This window comes from Petaurus breviceps, unplaced genomic scaffold (assembly GCF_028583685.1).
Source record: "Petaurus breviceps papuanus isolate PSGF00001 unplaced genomic scaffold, PetGlider_PUasm1.0 229, whole genome shotgun sequence".
Lineage (NCBI taxonomy): Eukaryota > Metazoa > Chordata > Mammalia > Diprotodontia > Petauridae > Petaurus > Petaurus breviceps.
In genome coordinates, this window is record NW_027185903.1 from 16,684,228 (window position 1) to 16,704,227 (window position 20,000).

Sequence of the window (20,000 nt, forward strand, 5' to 3'; positions counted from 1 at the left end):
TTCTTTCTTTCTTTCTTTCTTTCTTTCTTTCTTTCTTTCTTTCTTTCCTGATTTTGTTATCAGCTATGGACCCTAATGTCTTTGAGTTTTAGTTGTTATTTTTTATCTCTAAAATGAGAACATAATGCATTCTGTCTCCCTGGGCAGGTGGAAATGATAAAACAGATACCCTGAAATGATATAGGTTGGAGAACACTGGATTCAGAATAAAAGACTGGATTCAAATCCCTGTTTAATCTACTACCAATTTAACCATGGAAAATTCTCTTAACCTTGTAGGCCTCGGTTTCTTCATCTGAACAGTAAAGGTATTGGATTAGATGATCTCTAAGGTCTCTCAATATTTTAAATCTTATCATCCTAAAGAAAAGATAATAGAAGTTATTCTATTAATATTCTATATATGTGTGTAATTTATGAGCTGTATAATAGTAATTAATATTCATATATTTCTTAGCATACCTTTTTATCGCACAACAACTGGTTAAGATAAGTAATAATGACATGGGGGGGTGGGAATGCAGGGCAATTGGGCTTAAGTGACTTGCCCAAGGTCACACAGCTGGTAAATGTCAAGTGTCTGAGGTAGATCTGAACTCAGGTCCTCCTGACTCCAGGACTGGTGCTCTATACTCTGCACCACCTAGCTGCCCCAATGACATTATTTTTGTTACTTTATGGATCAAGGAACTACTCAGAGTAGTTCCATTATTTGCTTGTGGTCACACAGCTAGGACATATTACAACAGGTTTTGAATCGAAGTCTCAGTGACCCCAGGGCCAGTCCCCTAGCCACTAGACCAGCTGTCAGAAGGATTATGTCCTCCTTGTCTTTCCTTTTTTTCTCCCTATTCCCTCTGAAATGAATCGTACTTAAAAACAACTTGCTGTGGTTTCCTTTTCATCCATAAGAAGTCTTAGTTTTCATCATTATTTCTAGATGAGAAACACAGCAGGCCTGAAAGCTGTTGTTGGTCCTTGTTCTGGGCTGACTCAAGCCATGTGGGCAGCCAAAGGGAAAGTGGTGATTTCAAATGTCTTGAGCATCTAATTCCTCCAATTCCCCAGAGGACTAGCTATCCTGTGGAGTTCTGGGACTCTACTGAAGTTATGGCAATTGTGGCAAGAATGACAGCCTAAATGTCTGCGACTTATTTACAGTTATAATATTTAATTGGGTAGATTGGCCTCCACTCAAGGTGGAATTTTGGAAGCCTGATGATTTTCACAAAAACTTCTTTCAAGCATCTTAAAGAGAGGGTTTGAGAAGGGAGTGAGGAAAGACATCCAGAATATTTCAATCCATTTGTTTTTGACTTAGGTTTATTAATTGTTCATATAATTAACAATGATTTTTCTCACAATTGGGTTTTTCTGTGTTATTCCTTCAAAAGCAAAAGTCTCTCTTTACTGACAATGGTATCTTACTTTACAGCCCCAAATTACAATACCGTTAAGTGGAAGCATATCTATATATTCTCATATAATTTAAACATTTTTGTGTTGCTGGAAGCTGGCAGAGCAGGCCCTAAACCCTCCCTATGGATAGGTAAAGAATCCTTAGAACACTATCAACAATCGGCATTTATTAAGAACCTACTATGTGCCGAATACTGGGCTAGGGGCTAGAGGAATCCAAACACTACAGTGAAATTATCCTAGCCCTTATGGAGGTTATATTCTATACAATCCAGTTTAAGCCTCCCTGTGGGATACTGAGTCACAAAGAAAGGAATTTAATCGCTCCAGAAGACAAGTCCTGAACTCTTATCTTCAAAGGGTCAGGGAAAGAAGAGCCCAAGAGCAGAATTTGGAATCATAAGACTTGACTCCATGCAGTGCTAAAATTTAGTACCTCTGTGAGCACTGCCGAGCCACTTCACCTCCAAGAGTCTATTTCCTACCAATGTAAAAATTAGGAAAGTGATCTAGAGGAGGTCTCATGCTCCAAAACCCTAGATGCAGTGATTAGAGGAAATGACTGGGCGCTAAATCTGCGCGAAGTCCCCGCTTCAGGCGCGCGGTGGGGCGCTAGGACCCTGACATTGGGCAGCCTGGGGACGTGTCGGAGGAGGGCAAGGGAAGCTTTAGCGCCCGGGGAAAAGCCTCTTGGAGAAATCCAGCCCCTTGCACGTGCGGGTGCGTCCTAGACACTTGGCCACAGCCAGGATGCGGGGGTGCGGGTCTAGGTCCCGGGCGGGAGGCGCGGAGACTGCAGCAGCGTCAAGCTGCCGCCGAGCTGCTCCGGGGAGCCCGAGCAGTCCGCAGACCAGGACCATCCCGGGGGAAGGGATCTCCTCACCCGCGCTGCGATCGGCACTGGGTCCTCCTGCCTCGGCCGGGATGCATGAGCCGGGCGCTCGTGAGGGACGGAGGTACAGCCGCAAAGAGGTGAGCCCCGGGGCTGGGGGCACAACTGGAGCCGGGGGAGGGGGAGGCAGGCAGCTTCCAGCGCCAGGATCACCAAGTCATGTTGGCAAAACACAACCTCCAGAGCATGTCACTCGAACTCAGACTCTTCTAAGTAGAGGGGGAAAGCCAGACCCCCTCAGGTGGACACCAGGGTTGCAGCGGGCTCGCTCTTTGGTTCTACCGGAGTAGGCGAGGACCCCATCTACATCAGGCTGCATCATTGAGGGCTTCCTTAGATCGCTTCCCTGGGAAGGGGTAACTAAGAAGTCTTGGTGCTTTCCCCTTGCCCAGCTTCCTTCCCCAGCCCCAGGAGAACCTCCGAGGCTTCTTTCGTCTAAAAGCTACCTGCTCTCTTCCTAGGGGACCGTGCCCTCCCTCCCCGCGAGTGGATGTTCTGGCCGACTCGACTTTCTTTCTCCTGTTGCGCCTCACTTTTCCCACACTCAGATCCCTCTTTTTTTTTCTCCCTGCTAGAACCCTTCCTCCGATACCACTCGTTAGCTGTGTGTGTGTGTGTGTGTGTGTGTGTGTGTGTATGTATGTGTGCTCCTTCTCCTCCTCCTCCTCACCCTCTCTCGCTGCGTAGCAGCTTTCTTTTTTTAGGGGAAAGCTGCTTCTCACAGCCTTGCTGCTTGAGACCCTGTTGCCGGCCTCTATTGCTTGGATCAGCTGAAGGCTCAAGGCTACAGCCTCCCGGGTCCCTTCCTTGGCCTTCCGCTACACGCCAAACACTCAGAGACCCACACAGACCCCTCCCCTCCCCCCTCCCCACCCACGCACTCCTTAGAGGCCCTTATCGCTTATCACCTCTCCCACAGCCCAGGTTATCCAAAGGACTTAAGACTGCTTTCCAGAGCAGCCACCACCTAGGACGGTATTTACTGGGCAAACAGAAGAAGCATATTGATTTAACAGTTGCTTAGTGGGAAGTTGTACAGGGTGGAGGGTTTGTGAGGGAGGAGTGGTCGGGACTGAGAAGAGGGTCTCCTCCTAATTGAAGACGTTTTCTGCAGTGGATAGGAGGAGAAGCGGATTGATTGCCTTTCGAAGCAAGGCTGCAGGAGGGGGTGAATCGGCTTGTGGATCAGAGCTCCTGGATTCTCGGTGTTCTGGGATCCAGTGTTCTGCTCTCCGATTGACTGCTCGGGGCAGGAGGGGAAAGTTGTGATTGTCTTCGGGTTCGGAGGGCTGAGGCCAGGACAGGAAATAGTAATACTTTACTTAACCTTTATAAATACAAAGATAGTTGTCTTAATCTTTCCACATCTCCTCTGTAAAACCTCAGCCTTAGCAGTTGGGTTGATCCAGTTTTCAGTTGCAGGTTGTTTTTGAGACTGCGGAGTCTGATATTAATTTACCTCTCCATGTTGGCAGTCTTAAGAAGGAGCTCATGATTGAATGAATGAGCAGGCCTGAGTTACCAGGGCTGCCACTTGGAATTCTTGTTTCACTGGAGTATTCACACTGGGCAGTGTGTGTGTGTGTGTGTGTGTGTGTGTGTGTGTGTGTGTGTGTTCAAGTGTACACACTTGCTCCGGCGAGATTTCTAACACTCATGTCAACACATTGCAGATATTTTGAAGATTTTATAGGTTGTTTTTTTTTCTCCAGAAAGTAGTAGGAGCCCTGAAATTATTTAACAAATCTACGATGACTGTGAAGAAAAACGAAAAACCTTAGGTTGATGTTGTCTTTCCTGGTGCCAGTTGATCAAAACACCTGTAAATAAGGGGTGTAACTGAGAACTAAATAACTGTATTACCAGTTTTCTAGGAGGAGCTTATGTCAGCAGTTTTGCCACATATGGGTCTAGTCCATTTAACTTTATAGATTTTCTATTCATCAAAAAGGGGCGATGAAGGGGTGGCTAGGTGGTACAGTGAGTCAGGAGGACCTGAGTTCAAATGCGGCCTCAGATACTTAACACTAGCCATGTGACCTTGGCCAAGTCACTTAACTCCAATTGCCCTGCCTTTCCCCCTCCAAAAGGCAAAAAAAAAGGTGGGGGGGAGAATTCTCTTAGGATAAAATTCCATCTTAGAAATAGGGGAGAGAGGGGATGAGCATTTGTTAAACATTTAGTGTGTTCCAGGCAAAGTCACACCACTATTTGCCTTCGTTTCCTCAATTGTAAAATGATTGGGAGAAGGAAATGGCAAACCACTCCAGTATTTTTGCCAAGAAAATACGAAGAATCAGATGCTACTGAAACAACTCAACAACAACATGTACCAGGCACTATATTAAGGGTCTTTTCCTAGGGCAAGACAGTTAAGTGACTTACGTAGGGTCACACAGCTAGCATGTATCAGATGGCAGAGTTGAACTCAGGTCTTCTGACTCCAAGGCCCAGTCCTCTATCTACTGTGATACCTACTTTGGCAACAATCATTGTTTTGCACTTAAGTGATATTACATATCCTAGTTACCTGTTATTTATACCAGATCCTCCTACCAGACTATAAGCTCTATAATGGCAGTGATCTTGCAAAAAGTAGGTGATTAGTAAATGTTTGTTGATCAAATGAATGAATATATTAATCAACCTGAAAAATTTTCACTGTCTCTATACATTTATTGGTATCATGAGGCAATGTATCTGTTAAAAGAGTTAAACTGAAGAAAGTCTGGGTAAGAACTGTGGAATGATTTGTTTTTATCAAAATTCTTCCACATTGAAATCAGATTGTTTTAGGTCTATCGAAATTCTCTCAGGCTCTGGGACTATGGATCTGGGTTAAAAATGGATACAGCATTCAGTTAATACTGATAGCACTTTTGCCTACACATACTGAGGGCCCAAAATAAAGGGTCCCATTTAAGAACAGGGTGCCATTTTCTAACCAGCAAAGGAATCATGATCTCTTCTGAGTTAGTGCTGATGGAAAACTCATTCCTTTTTTAAACCATCTTGTCACAGGAATAAGTAGGGGGAAAGCAGCAGAGGGTATTTCACTGTCACTGAATTCATGAAAAATTAGGAAAAGATAAAGGATGCTGCTTGATATGATCACAAGAGCCTAATATGTTGTTTCCATGTTATGAAGTGAGAAAATTTGTGAGTTGTCAGGATGGAAACTTCTTCCACCACCAAGTTACTTGCAATTTATAAATCTTAGAGAGTGGCTTAAAGCACTGAGAGGTTAAACTAGTGTGTATCAAAGGTAGGATTGGAACCCAAAGGTCTGTCTGACTCCAAGGTTATTGTTCCATCTACCATGGCATGCTGCCTCTCTGCTCAGGGGGAAAAAGCACAACAATCTCAGTCCCATCCCAGTCTTATTGAATTAATTGAATCCAGTATACTGTACTTATTTATCAGGGAATGTCTTAGTGGTAATTTGTCATGGTAGCAATTGATCAGTTTGATAATGAAAAAAATAAAGAGGTCTCCTGGGGCTTCACTAAATAGAAAATATTTCCTGAATCTTCTAAAGTAAGCACAGCTTAAAATGTAGCACCTCGTTTACTTGTTAAAGATATCATGAATCTAAAGCTAGAAAGGACCCCAGTGGCCAGCTAGGCTAATTTCCTTATTTTATATTGTTATTTTTAAAAGTTTGCTTTTTTTTTTAAAGCATAGACTTGTTTTTTTGTGTGTTTTTTTCAGTTCCAAATTATCTCCCTCTCCCTATTCCCTCTCCTATCAAATGAAGAGGCAAGAAAAACAAAATCTATAACAAATATGTATAGTCATGCAAACAAGTGTTCATGTTAGCCAGGACTAACATATATACACACATACACTCACATATACACACGCACACACATACACACATACATACTCTAATATATACACTCTGAGTCCATCAGTTCTCTCTCAGGAGGTAGGTAGAATGTTTCCTTATGAGTCCTTTGGAATTGTGGTGATTCATTGTGTTGATTTAGAGTTCCTAAGTCTTTCAAAGTTTTTTCTTTATGCTGTTATTATTATTATATTTACAAGATTTCTGTTCATGCTGTTCATCATATAGATTGTTCTGGTTCTTCCTATTTTACTTTGCATCAGTTCATGGAGGTCTTCCCAGGTCTTCTGAAACCATTCCCTTCACCATTTCTTATAGCACAATAGTATTCCTTTACATTAATATGCTATAACTTGTTCAGCCATTTTCTAATTAATGGACATCTCCTTAGTTTCCAATTCTTTGCCACTACAAAAGGAACTGCTATACATATTTTTGTATTTATGGGTCCTTTTCCTCCTTCATTGATAGCTTTGAGGTATAGTCCTAGCAGTGGTATTGTGGGGTCAAAGGTCCAAAGGCTTTTGGACGTAATTCCAAATTGCTTTCCAGAATGGTTGGATTCATTCACAGTTCCACCAACAGTGCATCAGTGTACCTGTTTTCTCACATCCCTTCTAGCATTTGTCTTTTTCCTTTTCTGTCATCCTAGCCAATCTGCTGATGTGGTGGTACTTCAGAGTAGTTTTTATTTGTATTTCTTTTATTATTACGTTTTTATATGCCTATTTGTATAGGTTTGAGTTCTTCTTCTGAAAACTACCTATTCATATGCTTTGACCATTTATCAGTTGGGGAATGACTCTTATTCTTGTAGATTTAAATTAGCTCACTTTATATTTAGAAGTGAGACCTTTATCGGAGAGACTTGCAGTAAAGACCCTCATATCATATACAAAGAATGATGGTTTTGTTTCCTCATTGAATATGCTTATTCCTTCAGTTCCTTTTTTCTAGTCTTTTTGCTATAGTTAGCATTTCTAGTATGATATTAGATAGTTATGGTGGTAATGAACATCCTTGCTTCACTCCTGATCGCAGTGGAAAGACTTCTAGTTTATCCCCTTTACACATAATGCTTGCTCTGTGTTTAAGATGGATACTATTTATCATTTTAAGGAAAGTTCCATATTTTCTTGGACTTTCTAGTGTTTTCACATGAATGGGCTTGTATTTTCTCAAAAGTTTTTCCTATATCTATTGAAATAATCATGTGATTTTTGTCTTTTGTTAATGATGGTCAATTATGTTTATTGTTTTCCTAATATTCAACCAGTTCTGGATTTCAGTATAAATGCAGCCTGGTTATAGTGTATGATCTTTGTGATATACTGTAATCTCCTTCCTATTATTTCACTTAATTTTCTTGCATCAATATTTATGAGGGAAATAAGTGCATAGTTTTCTTTCTCTGATTTGGTTCTCCATAATTTAGGAATCAAGATCATGTTTATGTAATAGAAGGGATTTGGTAAGACTCCTTTATCTATTTCTTCAAAGAGTTTTTGTAATATTGCAATTAATTGTTCTTTGAATGTTTGGTAGGATTTGCTTATTAAATGCATTTGATTCTGTTTTTTCCCCCAGTAGGAAGGTCATTCATGACTTTTTTTATTTATTTCTTTGGAGAGTTTATATTTTTGTAAATATTCATACTTTTCATTTAGATCGCCAGTTTTATTGGCATGTAGTTTGGCAACATAACTCCTAGTAAAATTGCTTTCCCCCCTCTTCATTGGTTTTCAATTTACCTTTTTAATTTTTGATACTGGTAATTTAACTTTTTTCTTTTTTTTTAATCAAATTAGCCAATGTTTCTTTCCCCCAAAACCAGCTTCTAGTTTTATTTAGTTTGCTTAATGGGGTTTTTTTACTTTACATTTTGTTATTCTCTCCTTTGATTTTCAAAATGTCTATTTTGGTATTGAGGTAGGGCTTTAAATTTGTTTTTCTGGTTTTTTAGTTGCCTGTCCAATTCATTGATGGATTCTTTCTCTTTTTTATATTCTATCTTTTAAAATTTCTCTCTTTAGGGGCAGCTAGGTGGTGTAGTGAATAGAGCACTGGCCCTGGAGTCAGGAGAACCAGGGTTCAAATCCGACCTAAGAAACTTAACACTTACTAGCTGTGTGATCTTGGACAAGTAACTTAACCCCAATTGCCCTGCCTTCCCCCCTACCAAAAAAATTTCTCTCTTTTGTAATTTCTGTCTTTTGTAAATATGTATACACTTTATTTAGATTGTCAGTTTTATTGCTATGTAGTTGAACAAAATACTCAATAATTATTATAATTACTTAATAATAATTGCTGTTATTTCCTATTCATTGGTTATGAATTCACCTTTTTCATTTTTATTCTAATACTTTGGATATTTTTCTTGTTCTAAATAAAAGTAGCCTAAATAGGTACTCTAATGTACTGTTGCTGGAGCTGGGAATTAGTCTAACCTTTCTACAGAGAAATTTGAAACTATGCTTAAAGGGCCATAACATTTTGCCTACCCTTTGACCCAGCAATACCATACCACTGCCAAGAAGATCAAAGAAAAAGGAAAATGATACATATTTACAAAAATATTTATAGCAACTCTTTTTGTGGTGACAAAGAATTGGAAACTGAGGGGATGCCCATCAATTGGGAAGGAGTTAACAAGTTATGGTATATGAATGTGATGGAAAACTATTGTGCTATAAGAAATTATGAAGGGAATTATTTCAGAAAAACCTGGAAAGAATTATATGAATTGATGCAAAGTGATGTGAACAGAACAAGGAGAACAATTTACCCAGTAACAGCAACATTGTTAAGATAATCAGCTGTGACTTAGTCAGAAATGTTTTGCATGACTTCATTTGTATAATGAGTATTTCTTGCCTTCTCAGTGGGTAGGGTAGAAGTGGAAAGGAGGGAGAGAATTTATAACTGAAAATAAAAAAAAATAAAAATCAAATTAGCAAATGATTTATCTATTTTGTTGTTGGTTTTTATGTAAATATCAGCAGTTAGAAATATAAATTTTTCCTGAGTACTGACTTGACTGAATTCCACAAATATTGGTATGTTACATCATTGTTGTTATTATTTTATTTATTTACTTTTTTTGGACGGAGGAGGGCAAGACAATTGAGTTAAGTGACTTGCCCAAGGTCACACAGCTAATAAGCACATCAAGTGTCTGAGGCTGGATTTGAACTCAGGTCCTCCTGACTCCAAGGCCAGTGCTCTATTCACTGTGCCACCTAGCTGCCCCAAGTTGTTATTATTTTTAATGAGGTTATTGTTTCTATTATTTGTTCTTGGATTCACTGGTCCTTTAGCCTTAGTTTATATAGTTTCCAATTAATTTTTAATCTATGCATACTGAATGTAATTTTTATTGCATTGTAGTTGGAAGATGCAATTAATATTTTGGCTTTTCTGCATTTATTTGTGAGATTTTTATGTCCTAATATATGCTTAATTTTTGTGAAGGTGCTAAGAAGAAGAAATTGAAGAAATAAATGTACATCTTTCTGTTTCCATTCAGTTTTCTACAGAGGCCTATCATATTTAACTTTTCTAAAATTCTATTCCTCTCCTAAATGTTTTTCTTATTTATGGTTGGATTTGTCTAGGTCTGAGAGGGGGCAAATTGGTTCCCCATTAATATAGCCATTTAACTTTTCCTTTAAGAATTTAGATGATACGTCATTTGGTATACACATATTGTCTATGGTACCTCTTAGCAAAATGTAGTTTCTCTGTTCATCTCTTTTAATTAGGTCTATTTTTGCTTTTCTTTTGTCTGAAATTATGATTTTCACCCTTGACTTTTTTTGCTTCAGCTGGAGCAAAGTAGATTTTGCTCCAGCACCTTATATTAACTGTATGTACATCTTCCTGTTTCAAGTGCCATAGATAGTGGGAAAAGCAGGGGTATGGAAAGTCTGAATCACAGGTTCTAGTCCTAGTTTTGTCTTGGAATCATTGTGTTGCTCTAGGCAAGTTTATGTCTCTCTCCTGGACTGAGTTTCCTTGGGTGGTAGATGAGAAAGTTCGACTAGATCATTGGTTCTCAAAGTGACGTCTGGGGATCCCTGATGGTCCTCTGGATCCTTTCAGCATGTTCTTGAGCTAAAAAAAAAAGTATTATAATAATACTAAGACATTTTAATTTCAAATGCAGTAAATATTAGACATACTACACAAAAACTCTTTGGAGGGAGGGGTCCTAAATCATTTCTAAGAATGTAAAAAGTTCGCTCCCCTTTCCTCCCCTTTTCTTCTCTTTCTTTTTTCTTTTTGGAGGGCAGTTGGGGTTAGGCAACTTGCCCAAGGTCACATGGCTAGTTTGTGTGTGTGTGTGTGTGTGTGTGTGTGTGTGTGTGTTAAGTGTCTGAGGCTGGATCCAAACTCAGGTCCTCCTGACTCTCTACTCACTGTGCCACCTAGCCGCCCCTCTTCTCTTTCTTATTGCAAAATAATTTCCTTTGTGTTATGATGCAGTTTTTTTTTATGCCTCTAAAAATCATTATTCTTGGGAGTTCATAGGCTTTAGCAGATTGCCCGATTCAGTACTCTTTTTGCAATGCCATCACCATTGGCTTTGACTTCTAAGTACAGTATTATATTCTCAGCTGCCTAAATTGAGAAATACAGGCACACACGTCATTTTTCTCTTGGTGGCCATAAACACCCACCTTCCTAAAGGTCTTGTTTCCATTGTGGGATCTGAACCTTATGCATAGTGATTTAGGAATCCTTCACAGTTGTGCAACTTGAAGAATGTAGCTGTGTTCCTGCTTAAATCGTTGCTCACACCAGGGACAGCTCCCTAGAGCCTTTAGGGCTAAGAGGCTTAAGATTCTTACAGCTAATGAGTGCATATGGGCTTTCATAGAATGCCTTGAAGGCATGTATTTATTTGTGAATGATTACAGAAGTCAAAAACATTTTATTTAGCATCAACCAGGAACTCCTAAATAAAGTCATAGATCTTATAGCTGGAAGAGGCCTAAGGAGGTGGAGGGGGTGGGGGTGTAGGGAAGAAAACCAATTCTGGTATACTGGGAAGTTAGGGCAGCTAGGTGGTGCAGTGGATAGACCACCACTCCTGGAGTCAGGAAGATCTGAGTTCAAATGTGGCCTTAGACATTTACTAATTGTGTGACCTTGGGCAAATCACTTAACCCTTTTTGCCTGGGTTCCTCATCTTGTCCACACTGGAGAAGGACATGTATCTTTGCCAGGTATACATGGACATTGTCAGTGGAGTAATGTAGGGGTCAGACATGACTGAACAATCGAACAATAACAACATACTACCAAGAGGACTGGCTGTGAAGTCAAGAGGACCTAGATTCCAATGCTACCTCTGACATATTGCCTCTGTGACCTTGGGCAGGTCACTTAATCTCTGACTCCACTTTCCTTATCTGTAATATGAAGGCGTTGGGCTAAATGGCCTCTAAGCTTCCTTGATCTGTGGTCCTTGCTTTTGTTCAAGGCCATAATAGCCAATTCAAAAACCATCTATTAAATGCCTACTGTGTATCAACACTACACTAGACAAGGAAGTTCCAAAGACAAAAACAAAACAATCTGCCCTTAAGAAACTTAGTTATTAACTTGTTAATCAATTAATAAATATTTATTTAAATGCCTTCTATGTGCTAGGCACTGTCAGGTGCTGGGGACACAAATACAAAGAACAAAACAGTTCCTCTTTGGAAGGACTCAAGTGATAATGAAGGGACTAGAACTCAGTTCTTTGGCTTCCTGATATAGTTAGTTCTTCATAGTCTAAACCTATCAATCAATGCCCTCCACAATCTGATCTTTTTTTTCTTAAATCTCTTCCTACTTCCTAACAGGAAGCTTCTGATCTTTATTTTAGCCTCCCTGAAACACCATTATCCCTCCTATCTCTGTTCTTGACTTGGAATGTTCTCCCAGCTTCTCTGTACTTGTACATGCCCTTCAAGACACAGATCATCCATTACCTCCTCTGGCAAGGCCTCCCCAACTTGGCCAGTCCATAAGGATCTCATTTGTTTGAATTTCTGTAACACTGTTTACTTGTACCTTTCATTTGAGGGCTAGCACATTGTTACACCAATATGGTTGCTGTTAGTTTTTATAATTGTTAGTTATCACTTTATAGCCTGTTCTGCTTCCCTAACTTCATGGTAAGTTCTTTGAAGGCCAATACTGAGACTTGTCCATGATTGCATAACCCATGGAGGGTAGCATGGTGCCTTGCATATAGCAAGTGGCCATAATTGCTTGCTCCTGATGGCATGCTAGCTCACTTTTATGTAACACTTTGTACTTTGCAAATTAAAGACCTCACAGCTGTTCTAGAAGAAAAACATTATTGCTGCCATTTTATAAGTGAGAGCACTAAGGAGCAAAGGAGCTGCTGAGATAGAGCTGGCTGTGACTTCACCCAAATCTTGTGACTCCAGTGCCAGCATCCTTTCTATTATGCCAGTGTGGGCAAGTTCTGGGTGCCAGGAATCAGTAACCTCCTTAGTGTAATCGGTGGGTGGAGCAGTGCCAAGGTGGGAGCCACTGATGAAGGTGAAAACTTAAGGAGTCCAAAAGGTAGATGTAAAACCAAAGGAGTAGGGAAGCAGAAGAGAAAGGGGAGAAGTGAGTGAAGAAGAAAGTTAGAATTAAACAAATCAGGCACAGTGCCTGGCAGTAGCAGCTGCTTAATAAATATTGGTTGACTGGCATATGTAACATTCTGTACCCACAAAACCCTATATCTCAATGCAAAGAAGGGAGATGTTTCCTTTGACTCTTCTCCCAGGCCAAACTTAATCATTATAACTGCTATGATCGTTTTTAATTGTCCTTTGTTGCATTTAAGCTGTTGTTGCATGTTAGACTATTACTGTACAGGTTGTTTTCCTTCCACTTCCTTTTCTTTGCATCAGTTAATATAAGAAGTCTTCCCATGTTTCTTCAAATTCTTAATATTTGCAATTTTTTATGAGTGGGCACAGGGCAGGTAAGTGATGCAGTGGATAGAGTGCCAGGCCTGGAGTCAGAAAGACTCATCTTTGTGAGTTCAAATCCAGCCTCAGACATACTAACTGTGTGACTCTAGACAAGACACCTAATCCTGTTTGCCTCAGTTTCTCCTTGTCTGTAAATGACCTGGAGAAGGAAATCACAAACCACTCCAGTATCTTTGCCAAGAAAATCCCAAATGGGGTTACAAAGAAAAATGTTTGAACATCATCATGAGATGATGCTATAGGCTAAGGGTTCTTAACCTGGGATCCACAGATGCAAAAGGAGTCCTTGGATAGATTCCAGGGGATCCATGACCTTGAATGAGAAAAATGATATCCTTGTTTCATTTAGTTTGTCAGTCAGTCAACAAACATTTGTTAAGTGCCTCTTATGTCCCTGTGTCACTGTGTTAAACACTGGGAATTACAAATACTGTATAAGCAAAAATATAATCCCTGCCCTCAAGGAGTTTACATTCTAAAAGAGAAGACAGCACATACCAGGGGAACTGAAAAGCTGGCAGAGGGGGCATGATGGTGGAGAATGAAGAGGTAGCTAGCTCCTCAAATGGAGATTCTGAGAGGGAGGGGCTCCAGGGGCGAAGAGTCCTTGTAAGATAGGAATTCTAGGGCTGAGGTAATCTTCCATAATGAAGAGGCTGCTGCTGATGCTGGGGAATGTCAGAGAAGCCCAGAGGAGTGCTTCCTAGCAACAGCACAGTATAACTGGGATGACTTAGTACTGACAGTTGTAGCTGCTACCCAAGAGATGAAAGGAAGACTGGGAAAGGACAAGCAAGCCCTTTCGAGTGAAAATCTGTTTATTTTGCATTATAAAAAAGGATCCTAAGATTTCTTTGCAATCCCATGTACTTTATTTTGTCCATTTAGAAACATTATTCTGAGAAAAGGGCCATAAGCCTTATCAGTCTACCAAAGGGATGGATGACATAAAAAAGTTAACTCCTGCTATTGGCAAATTTAAATATGAAATGAATATAAACACTACCCAGTCTATAGTTATTCAACACAGGATCAGCCAAATAAATCCAGTGTAAATATCACTCCAAGTTAAATACTTTTAGCTACCTTCCTTTTTCTTCCACTGACTCTTGTGGGGTACTTATTGCCTGGCAAATTACTTCCCTAGGACATTGAACAGAACCTTAGTGAACCGAATAAGTAACTGCACTCCCATAGGGCTTGACATACCCCCAGGAAGTAATAAACATATTAGGTGGGAGAAGGGAGGGGGTACCCTGGCTGATGAAATAACAGAAAAATAAACAAAGTCCCATATTCTAAAGGACCAGTATTTTAGGTGTTTCATTCACAGTTTATGTACAGTGTGTTTTGGAAAAAAAAAATCCAAGAATACCCCTCTTGTAGCTGGATGGAATGCATGAGAAGGAAAATTAGTTTCCTTAGGGAGCTTTCATCAAACCCCCTCTGTTTTGAGAACTGAACAAAAGACCCTCTTAGCAACATGAGAGCACTTTAAAAAGTGGAGGAATTCTAGAGACTAACTAACTGGTGATGGAATAATGGCAGAAGGATTGGTTATGAAATCATGTTTGTAATCAAGGGTTTGATATGAACATTTCCATCAGACTGAAAAAGCTGGCAAATGACACCTTTGTGTTAGAGGAGCATCCCTTTGAGTAACTGATTTTAATGTCTTCAGGGTAGAAACTCTTTTTTACAAAGTAACTTATGTGGTCACTAAAGCCATTGTGGTCCTCAGTCATGTCTGGTAATATATGACTTACTTCTCTATGGTCACATAGCTAGTAAGTGAGGCAGGATTTGAACTCAGGTCTTTCTGCCTCCAGGGCCAACGTTCTATCCACTGCCCCATCTAACACCCCAATTTTGGGGTGAATAGTCATTATATAGAATATTGTAGATGATGATATGGTGTATATCAACAGTCTGTCTTAAATATCAACAGTCTACTCTTTTAAAGATTAACATTGATAGACATACAGAAGGCTTTTCATAGGTTAGAATGAGGTTACCCAATGAGACATGGTCTCGTAAGTAGGAGATTCAGTTGAAAGGAAGATTAAGCCTTAAGGCATTAGCTAACATTAGCTCTGTGTCATAACAAGCTCAGCACATGGTGTAAATAATTTCTTGCTGGACACAAAAGCAATATTCCGTTAAGGAACATACAGGCAGTTCCATAAAACAATCAAACCAAGCCTAACACCAAAAAAGAGTCAAGAAAGGTTTTTGTTTGATTGTTTTTCCTTAGAGCCATTGCTTATTCTATGTCTGAGGTAAGGTTGGCAGTTTTTCTAAAGATTCTATTAAAAAGCCTCTTGCTTTTGAACTAGAAGAGCATGGCTTGAAGCTACTTTTCTGATGAGGAATAGATGTTACTAGAGCCAAGGTTTGAAGTCAGAAGCCCCGCAGTCATGTACCTTGTGGTTTGTGCATCCAGCAAGGCAATGTCTAGTGCAGAAGAGAGTGTCTGGTTGGGACTGCACTGCTGGAAGAGTATCTGGTAGTCTATCTCCCTGTCTGCTAGACCTCAATGGGGAACACACCTGGTAGGAGCAGCGTCATGGCATCACAAGAAAATAGCAACAGCTTTGAAGCTTGGTGGCACGAGTTGCTTCTTGACTTGCGTGCCCTGGCTATGTATTCCTTACCAATGTGTCTTTTTACATTTCTTCTCTCCATATGTCAACTCTTCCCAATGATGGTGTGTATATTTGTAAAAGAATGTGCATCAGGTTTATAGGAGAAATCTTTTATTTGTTCTTTTATTACTATGCCATTTCATTGAATTCCTTTGCTTTGAATTAATTGTGCATGCTTAATGAGTATTAAAGATAAACACACTGGTTGGGGCTCATGAACTTTAGGGTATGTGGACTCACAGACTACCTTGAGCCTTCTCTGTGGGGATCCTGACCTGTGAATTAGAGGGTGCCTTCATATGTTACATCTTTGTAAAGTTCACCTTGAGCCTCAAAATCTTCTGCCTCTTTTAACACCTTGATGTTTCACCTTCTTTCCTTTTCTCTTCCTTTGAGAATATTCTGTTTGGGGTGAAGTTACCAAAAAAAGGCAAACACCACTAAGAAACAGGAGCATCAGAGACCAATTAATAAGAGAGCTGGAAGCAAAATTCAGGGTGTTAAACTTTCAAGCTACAAAACATGGCAACTGAGGACAGACCATGGCAATGCTAATTCTCAATGGTCATTCTGTTGTTGTTCGGTCATTTCAATTGCATCCAACTCTTCATGATCCCATTTTGGAGTTTTCTTGGCCAAGATACTAGAGTGCTTTGCCATTTTTTTCTCCTATTTATTTTGCAGATGAGGACACTGAATCAAAGAGGGTTAAGTGACTTGCCCAGGGTCACACAGAGAGTAAGAGTCATGTGGTCTTTCTAGGTTATGGTTAAATCAAAAATCACCTCCAGGATACCTTTCCCCTTCACATAGTATTCTGTGGAATGCTTCCATATTACCCTGCCTGGGGAGGTTGAAGGATAATTTTAGGGGCTAGAGAGGAGTGTGAAAGTTCATAATTATAAAAAATAATAGTTTAGATCAGTTTTAATAAATAGAAAGTGAAGAAATCAAAGTCCATGTAATAACAGGTTTAAAAGGAGGTCAATGTGATAAATGGTTTGTCAGTGTTTATCTTCCAATTGCCTATTCAGTTCAGTTCTACTGAGTTTGAGTCTCCTGTGACCCAAAGGGCTAGGGTACACTTTGGGAGATTTCTCACCTTTCTGTCTTATTGTCCCTCCTTAGGAAATCTGAGAAAGTTACTGTATGGAAGCATCAAATGTATTGTCAATGACTTAAGCCATGAAGCAGGAGTGTTCAAAGCTCAAAGGAGTAAAAGTTTATTTATAGGTTCAGGAAAACAGCTAGAAATTTGATCAGAACTTGTCAATGCCTAATAATAAGCCACCCTTTCCCAGAGAGGCACAATTTCAATGACAGTAGTTTACTTTAATTCAGTCAAAAATTTAATTTAATTCAGTCAGGGAGGCTAGTTGGCGCAGTGAATAGAGCACTGACCCTGGAGTCAGGAGGACCTGAGTTCAATCCGGCCTTAGACACAACACAAAACTAGCTGTGTGACCTTGGGCAAGTCACTTAACCCCAATTGCCCTGCCTTCCCCTCTCCAAAAAGCAAAAAAAAATTATCAGGCATCTACTTTCTGCAAGGTACTATGCTAGACACATGAGAATATAAAGACAAAAATAATAGCTAACTTGAAACTGTCACTTGGAGCAGTCATGTTCTAAGAAATTTCTCTTCTTCTGCTCAATTCTGTGTTACATTTGCTGTCTTCCTCTACTGCATTGCCGCATTTGTATTTTCTGTTGGTCACATGAACCTGTGTCTGTATAGTTGAAAAATCTCCATCATTAATTTTATTCAGTCAGTCAATTTTATTCAATCAATTGATCAACATTTATTATGCATCTACCTGGCTCTGTGCTAAATGCCAGGGATGCAAAGGAGGCAAAAGACAGTCCCTGCCCTCAAGGATCTCACAATCTTATAGGGAAAGACACATAAAAAAGCAGAAATGGGGGATGGAGCAGTTCTCCTGTGAATGGGCATGATGAAGAGAAGGAAATGATCTGAGGAGGTCTGAGTTTCAGCTGATTTCATCTTGGAGAATGATGAGTTTCTGGAGATCGTGAAATCTAGGTCAGCTGGGTGGGAGTTTTTATATTTGATACTGGAATAGGGAGCCCCTGTTTACTGAATGGTGGCGGTAGAGTTTGATATGATCAGAGCTATCAGTAGGACAGCTGAGTGAAGGATGGACTAGAGTGGGGAGAACCTTGTGGGATTCAAAAAGGTACCAAAGGACAGCATAGGCAGTATTCACAGGGCACACAGCTCATAGTTAGAAGACCTGGGGCTCCAGTCTTGGCCTGACCACTCACTAGCTCTGAGACTCTGGGCACCCCAATTATCTTCTGTGAACTAAAGCATCCCTTTTTGTAAAGAGGAGGTAATAACTCCTGGAGTTGCTCTGAGGAAGATGCTTTGTAAGCCATAAAGTGCTATATTGATGTTCCTCTGGGAGAGGAGTTAGAGGTTCTCTTTAGCATGATTTGGATGTACGTATCCTGAGATGAAGAGAAAGGAACTTGTGCTGTTTGTCTCAGTCTTGAACTCTCTTGCTTTTCTAAACACAAAATGTTAATGTGGCCTTCTTTCAGAAAATTCAACAAGTTCTCAACTTACAAAAACAGATTATTAATGATTAGTTCTATGTTGTTTTAGACAGGATATTCCAAAAGTCTCAGTGCAGTTTTAAGTTCTGTTTGCCCTTCATTCTCGAAGAGGACCATGACATCAGGGAGATGACATGATTTGTAATTGACTTTGATTTGAGTGAGGGAGGGCTGTGCAAGGTCACCAGCCTCACTTTCCCCTCCAGAGCCATCCGGGTCAGGGGCCTAATATTCATCCTGGAGATGGCCCAGGATGCAATGGGAGACCCTGACCCTTTTAGGCTAAGGCCTGTTCAGGTTCTCACTTTGAGTGAGGTAACCCCCATTCATGGAATAGGACTCTTAAAGAAGTGAGGCTAGGTATGACCCCTTTAATTTTCAAAAGAGAGAAAAATATCAAACTGGGAGGGGAAGACCCTCACAGTTGCTGATGAAAAGAGAAATAGTTACAATTGACATTCACTGTGAACCAGGAGGGCCCAAAATATAGCCATTAAATGATGCATGGGCAGGGACCAATCTATGAGCTCCAGAGTGAAATGGGTTTAAGGTTTGATGAAAAAAAGAAAGAAGGAAGGAAGGAAAAGAAAAGGAAAGAAAAGAGAGAAAGGAGAGAAAAAGAGAGAGAAAGAGAAAGACAAGGAAGGAAGAAAGGATGGAAGGAGAAAGGAAGGAATTTAGCCAGTAAACCCCAAGTTAACTGGGCAGCTTCTGGATGTCAATATTTACCTTCCTTTGGAGAGGAGGAGAGGGAAAAGGAGAAAGAGAGGGAGAGGGAGAGCTGACTTACTCATCTGGCTCAAAAAGCTATTAAAATTTGATTAAAGCTTTAATAGCTCAAAACTTCATTAGGATTTTTTGGATGTCCTATGTAGAGAGACAGACAGCTTGGCATAGTCATAGCCTTACAGCCATGAAAGCATGGGCTCAAGTCCTACTTCTGACCCAAACTATGTGGCCCTTGATACATATTTACCCTCTCAGTGCCCCCAGACATATCTCTACGTGGCATTGAAAGCCGCCACATGTATTGGTAGGGAGAGACTGATCATGGGAAGGGGGGAGACTCCCTATATTCCCATTTTCAGATTACTGTTGGTGGTGGTTAATCGTTTCATTTGTGTCCAATTCCTTGTGGGACTCCATTTGGGGCTGTCTTGGCAAAGATACTGGAGTGCTTTGCCATTTCCTTCTCCAGCTCATTTTACAGATGAGGAAACTGAGGCAAACAGGGTGAAGTGACTTGCTCAGGGTCACACAACTAGTAAGTATATGAGTTCAGATTTGAACTCAGGAAGATGAGTCTTCCTGACTCCAGGCCCAGTGCTCTCTCTACTGCGTCACCACCTGTCTGCTCATTGCCAAGGCATTCTTCGATCTTTCAAATGGATTTATTGTGGATTTGAGTACTTCTCACAGCAGGACATGATTGGACAAAGAAATGTGAGCCTCAGTGTTGAGCACCATCGCCAATTGAATGACAACATGCATCTGTGGGAAGGTGACTTTACTTACCAAACTTCCCTTCACACCCAACATTGTGGGAGCTCCTCTGGTTATGAAGTGATGCATCTCTCTAGCCATTCTTCTGTATCATTCTACAGATG

At 40.3% G+C, this 20,000-nt stretch overlaps 1 protein-coding gene across 1 annotated transcript in view; it reads left to right on the plus strand.

The window, feature by feature from the left end:
• Positions 1 to 2,062: 2,062 nt before the first annotated feature.
• PDE8B (phosphodiesterase 8B) overlaps positions 2,063 to 20,000 on the plus strand; it is a 357,883-nt gene continuing 339,945 nt past the window's right edge. Inside the window, exon 1 of the mRNA XM_069096276.1 lies at positions 2,063 to 2,391. Coding sequence (XP_068952377.1) covers positions 2,170 to 2,391 — 222 coding nt within the window. The 5' untranslated portion in view covers positions 2,063 to 2,169. The remainder of the gene's footprint in view (positions 2,392 to 20,000) is intronic.